The sequence below is a fragment of the Alosa sapidissima genome, chromosome 21, assembly GCF_018492685.1.
Source record: "Alosa sapidissima isolate fAloSap1 chromosome 21, fAloSap1.pri, whole genome shotgun sequence".
NCBI classification, from domain to species: domain Eukaryota; kingdom Metazoa; phylum Chordata; class Actinopteri; order Clupeiformes; family Clupeidae; genus Alosa; species Alosa sapidissima.
In genome coordinates this window covers 20645263-20651506 of record NC_055977.1, presented here as the reverse complement: position 1 = coordinate 20651506, position 6244 = coordinate 20645263, and the positions used below count along the sequence as shown (strand labels likewise).

Here is a 6244-nt window from a genome sequence, read left to right as displayed (position 1 = left end):
ACACACACACACACACACACACACACACACACACAAACACACACACACACACAGATTATTATTTGTAAACATTTTAATTTACACTGCTGTAGTTTAATCTGACTTGGGCTAGATGTTTGAATGAGATCCTTCGCTTATCTCTGCCTCTCTGGGGCCCAGTGAGTTCCTGTGGACGTTCCCAGCGGTGCCAGGAGGGATGAGGTGTGTGGCGTTTGAAACGCAGCCACCGCTCTGGGGCACACAGAGACAGGCGGAGGAACCTCTGTGCTCGAACACACCTATTCCCACATTCCTCAGGGTAACCCAAAAGACTCAGAGACTCGGAGACTACTGGGGCAAAGTTCCACATGGACATTTAAAGCCCTATTCTGCCACAGTGAGTTACGGTAGATGAAAGAAACCCAGGAGATAATTTACTGGTGATGGTCATCCGTTAAGACACAGAGATTATTAGGATAAAGATCTTTGCTGCTGAGGATCTGATGTCTTATCCACAAGTGTTACATTATTTTGCCTCAATAACCATTACTCTCTGCTGTGTGGTGTACACCACACAAACTCTCTGTAACCTATCAGGTTGAGAATCTACATCAATAATCTGACACAGTGATCTGTTGTTGTTGATTGGTTTCTGCACTTCATTTCCAGCCCTGCCTGCCTACAGGCAACAGATTGCACAGGATATTGTGTGGGCATGTTGTACAACCAGAGCCGTCAAGCATATTTAACTGTGAGGCATGCCAGAACGTTTTAGTTATTCAAATTAGAGGAGGATTCCATCTCGGGTGCTTGTGTGTGTGTGTACTGTATGTGTGTGTGTGTATGTGTGTGTGTGTGTGTGTGTGTGTGTGTGTGTGTGTGTGTGTGTGTTTGTGTTTATGTGTGTGTGGAGGTGTTTATTTTCTCAGCTCTTTATACTTTGTACGGCGCCTAATGTACAAATTGAAGAAAAATATGATAATGGATCTTGCATTTACTAAGCATAACCCAATCACACGATAAATTGAGCAGCTGATTTCACTAACGATTATACCTCTGGGTACAATCCAGACGCCAAAACAAATAGCTGGAACTTAATGCGCTGTAACAATTGAAGTGTTGTGCAACACTGTTATTACGTCCTTTAATACCCCTATACTTGTTTCTCACTTCAAGCAAAGGTCTGATCCCATGATGGGCCAAAATAACAGAGGAACACAATCTAGCTTCTTATGACTGAGCAGAGCTTCAAAACTGTCACGCTCTCTAGATATCTGTAAGTAGGACTACTAGTACTACTACTAGTACTACTACTATGATAGCATAATCTTTAATGTAATCTATACATTCAAAGCGAAATGAATCATAGGAGTTGAACTGTAGGCTAGGTAGCTCTGTCTATGAGGCCTACTACTACCAGAGACTCAAAGTCTACATAAAGCCAAGGTTGTGGCTTGCGTTTTGGTGGCCACGGTTCCTGCAGCACTGGTGAGACAGCTGCTGCTGCTGCTGCTGCAGTCGCGTTTACAGTTCTTCTCATCTGACACTCTATCCATTACTGTGATCAACGCACCCTCCAGGCCAGGCCACCAAAGTTGGCGGCTCGCAGCTCCAGAGTGAAAGCCAAACACCAACGGAGAGAAACGAGCCTGAGTCCGCCTTAAATCAAAGCAGAGAAGACAACTAGGGCAGAGCCGCAGGTGTGGGTTTAATTGATCTAAGCAGAGGTCAAGTCGTTTGAAGAACTAAGAAGGAGCAAAGGAAAGTTCCCAAACCTTCCTGAGGTTAAAGTTATGGTTATTGCCATTAATTGCTTGTAACAGCCAATTAAAGTGGTTTCTGTAAACATTTTTAAGCCAGATCATATAGATATATATAGTGAGAGGAATTCTGATGTTGTCAAAGCATGACTAAACAATCTTTAATAATTGTGAGGTGTAGTGATTTCCAACTCTTAACAAAGAATGTAACTAAAAGTTTAGCTTAAGATGACAATAATCACTAAGTTGGTATTGTGTACAGTAATTTCGTTGTGGGAGCTGAAAAAGTGTCATTCCTCCATGATATCTTCCTACTCTGCTAGGGTAATTACACTGTGGATCTCAGACAAGGTAAGGCTTGTGAAAGTATATTTCTCTCTTCCCTTCTTGCAAGTGTCTTGCAGTAAATCATAAACGCAAATAACAAACCATTAAACTTACCTGACTCTGTGTTATAGAACAGCTTATAGCCCTCAAAATCTCCTTTGGGCTCTTTCCAAGACACGCTGAGTTTGTCTGTGCCCAAAACTTTAAAACGTAATCTTCGTGGAGATGGAACTAATCAAAAAATAAAACATGCCAAATTCTGTCAGTTATCTTACGAGTAGAAAATAATGTATATTGATTTTCTGTATCATGACCACATGCACAAACAAACAAGGGCAAATGGGCAATGTGTGAGCTTCAGTCTAGTCAAAAGTTGCTACCTGTTAACATAATGCTACATTCCTAATGACTTTGCTATTCATGAGCAGTGAGGAAGAAGGGGACAGGCCTTTATGAATCGCCATTACAGCAACAGGTCTTGACACCAAAACACATCCACCAGTGTATAGCTGTTCAGAACTAGCAACTTATTATTTTCAATGAACAAAAAATGCACTGGTGGAGGTATAAAGTTTAAACACGTAATTAAACACGTAATTCACTGTGTTCAATAAGTCATATAGACTTGTATACTTTGCTGTTGGCTTGCTTAGCCACTCTAATCTTATCAAAGTACCTGTATGTAATTTCGCATGTCGGAGACGTCATGTGAAATGTGTATTAAGTTGATGTTAACAGATGGTTTCAAGCCAGACTGAACCCCACATACTGCCTTAAAAGAGCCAATTCTCCATCTGCTTTTATCACAGTCAGAATAGACAAGATATGGGCACAAAAAGACAAAAGATATGGCAGAAGGTACACACATCATCAACAAGCTAAGTCTCATTCTCTCTCTCTGCTAGGAACCGCTTGAGCATAATGGCACAAAAAGTGCACAGTAGGTAAACACTGAAACAATGTTTGTATTGGTGAAATCAGTTTTTTTGTCATTATCCCAGAATTGATATTATGCTGTACTTCTTACAAGAGAATGAGACTTTTTTCATTAGAGGCTGCTGGGTTGTGAGACAGGGAGAATAAGAGGAAAAAGAGACAGCGAGAGAAAACTGGAATAGCAATCTGAATGTCTATTCCTGCCATCGAGGAGGAGAACAGAAGATCATCCATCCAGGGTGAAAAGAAGCATACCAATTTCACCATTCCTCCTTCATGTAGGCCTACTCCACATGACTATTAACTACATCACAGTGGCATAACCAAGCCCAGTGCAAACACATTCCCATTCCGAAACCGAATTGATGTCAGAGAACAAAATATGAAAATGAGTGTGCAGCAAACAATCCCACAAACACTAATGTTTGTGTACTCATTAGCAAAAGAGGCATCTGGCACCAGTCTGTTTTTTAGATAGCTACACCTGGTCTCAGCATGCTTACAGCAGATTATGCTCTAGATTATAAAAAGTTATGGCGAGATCCACAGATGTAGCACACCCAAAAAGCATGGGGTAAGGTTTCACTACTCTGAAGATTAAGCACTGTTAAAATGGAGGGATGCATCATCATACATAACAAGCAGAACACCATGCTGATCTCACCAACCTGATTAAGAGAACAGGGATTTGGACCATCTTAAATGTCTCTGAAATGAAGATCTCTCATCTGAGTGACGTATTAGGCCTACGTACCTCCCAGTTAGGTGAGTCTATAAGTTGACTGTGTTGTTGTGGCTTTGTCCTTGTTAAGTTAATGTCTTTCACTCAAAGACACGCTGGTATTATAGAGGTGTATTATAGAGACAAACTAAGTAAGTCTCTCAACGGTGACATGTTTTATTCCCAGGGTTTATCCTTAGGCTATTTTGAGGCAAAATCATCTATTACAAAATTGGAATGCTTGAGGTATGAAGATGTTTACTGGTCAATGCAAAATGCAGTGATAGCAAAAATGAGAGAGTTAAGATATCCTAAGAAATAATAGGTAGAACTACTTCTTAAGTGCAATTCCTATAGGCCACAGGTAACCTGAGCAGGTGACACATTGCTAATTTGATGCTTTCACCTAAAGTTAACAAAGCAGAGGAAGCCCATAAATGTCTACAATATCTTGCAAGGGGTGTGAATCCTCAAATCCTGAACTCGTCAGCAAATCCTATTCCCCAACACAAGCAACTTGAGGAAAAAGTTATCTCTTAACCTGTTGGCTGGATGCCCTCCAGATAGGGCTGGCTCAAGTCTAAACTCAGTTGGGTTTGGGCAAAGTGTGAAGGTGCCCTTAGGGAAAGGAGGTCTTTGGTTGCTCTTCACCAAAGACAAGCCGCGAAAGACAATAACTCTTCCTGGGGAAAAATGTGTTTTGCAAGAAAGGTCATGAACTCAAGTGCATGAGTGGATAATTCACAGCCACACAAATAAGTTCCACAGCAGGCCTTTCATGAAAAAACAACAGGATGTTTGACATTTGGGTTAAGCACACATAAATAAACACATTTACAAGAACAGAGATATGAAAACACAGACAGTGATATGAAAACGACACAGACAGTGATATGAAAAAGACAACCATGGACCCTACTGCACATCAAAAGAAGACAGGCGTTTTAAGAGCATGCATGACCGCATTTACCTTGACCCTGCACCGGCAGGGGAACAAGCCATACTGAAGTCAGAATCAGCAGAGAGCTGAACCCTGCCACTTGCATCTTTGCGGATTCACTGGGCACCAAACTCAGGTCCCTAGGTGCAAGAGCAAGATTCAGTCAGCAAGCATGCATGAAACCTTTGCAGCATCCTTTGCAGTCTTATCATTACAGCATGACTACGTCAAACGGCCTTCAAACATCCTGAACACCTCTGAAAAAGTTTCATATTTTACCTGCAGAAAATATCATTTCCAATACCTGCCTATATGAACTTTCAAGTATATTTAAGTCAAGCCCCAACCTTTCACGTGAAAGTTACGTTTCACTGGCAAATAGGGTCCTTAAACTGAACGGGATTTGTGGATAGGCTACCCTAGCGTTGTAAGTTATGCTTCACGTCGTCAAATAATTATGTGATCGCAATTTAAGCAGGAACAAACAAAAACGTGTAGCTTAACATTACCATCAAAATACTCTCGCGCAAGGTAAAAAATACCTCCATAGGCTATAGGAAAAAGTGCTGTGAATGCAAATACATTTAATGACTGTACCCAATATTAGACTACAAAGTCAAAAACCCTGCGAGGTATATATATTAACAGTTCAAACAGGCTGAATATGCAAAATAATTTAAAAAAAATAAACGCTTACCTGTTTAATACATAGGTTCCAAAATACAGCTACGGAAATGTCTTGTCCGCTGCACCTTCAGCTTCTGTCACCGCGGGCTGCTCAAGCTAAACTATCTGTAGCTCGCGCGCTGGCAGTTGAGGCATGCATGCGAAGGTGGGTGTAACTCGCGTTGCTATTCATTCACCCATCCCTCCCAGCTATTCATTCCTTCACCTCGTTTATTCTTGAGTGAGTGAAAGAAATAGGTTTCTGGGCAACCGAATTTATTGTCGACGTGACTTGCTCTTGAGCAGAAGGTGAAACCCGGCTTTCAGGCAAACTAGTAGTTTAGATGAGAGTAGAGAGTAGGCTATAGGAAAGGTTTTTGTAGGCTATAGCAGATTCACTTGTGATTCAACTTGTACAGTTGAAGGGGGTGGCTGCTTTATATTTTTCTGATGAAGTGTAGAAAGTTACATTTGACGTGTCACAGAAATGCCAGTAACTTCACAGTTTTCCTCTTAGCCTACTCTTTAATGGATATATGATTTTTTTTTCCATTTGAGATTTGAGTGCTGTTCAGAATTTCTGAGACAGACAGGGTCAAAAAGCCTATCACTTTAGTTTTTGTTTCTAGCATCATTGCTTTATGTGCACCAAAGTTTTGCTTGGCTTTCTTTTCCATTCCACAATAAATCAGTCTGTCAGCTTTTCGCAGCATGGACAACTGACATTGCAGCACTCTCCCAGTCACAACAATTGAGAATGTTACATTTGTTGAACAAGACATCTCTGGGATAGGTCTAATGGTTTTTATGTAACACTTGATACCAGGTCTATACCATTAATCTTTCACTGCATCATTGTGACATAACTGTAATTATGGTATGTTTTTCAAATGCCCTGGGGGAAAGCAAACAAGC

At 41.0% G+C, this 6244-nt stretch overlaps 1 protein-coding gene across 5 annotated transcripts in view; it reads right to left on the bottom strand.

The window, feature by feature from the left end:
* The window catches only part of LOC121695500 (collagen alpha-1(XIV) chain-like), a 59881-nt gene extending 53650 nt beyond the window's left edge, over positions 1-6231 (bottom strand). For 4 of the 5 annotated variants that reach the window (XM_042076392.1, XM_042076393.1, XM_042076394.1 and 1 more), the window contains exons 1-3: positions 5361-6231; positions 4694-4803; positions 2181-2297 (exon numbers count right to left, since the gene is read on the bottom strand). In XM_042076392.1, the coding sequence (XP_041932326.1) occupies positions 2181-2297; positions 4694-4769 (193 nt within the window). In that variant the 5' untranslated portion in view covers positions 4770-4803; positions 5361-6231. The remainder of the gene's footprint in view (positions 1-2180; positions 2298-4693; positions 4804-5360) is intronic. The other variant, XM_042076396.1, reaches the window with a different exon arrangement.
* Positions 6232-6244: the final 13 nt, after the last annotated feature.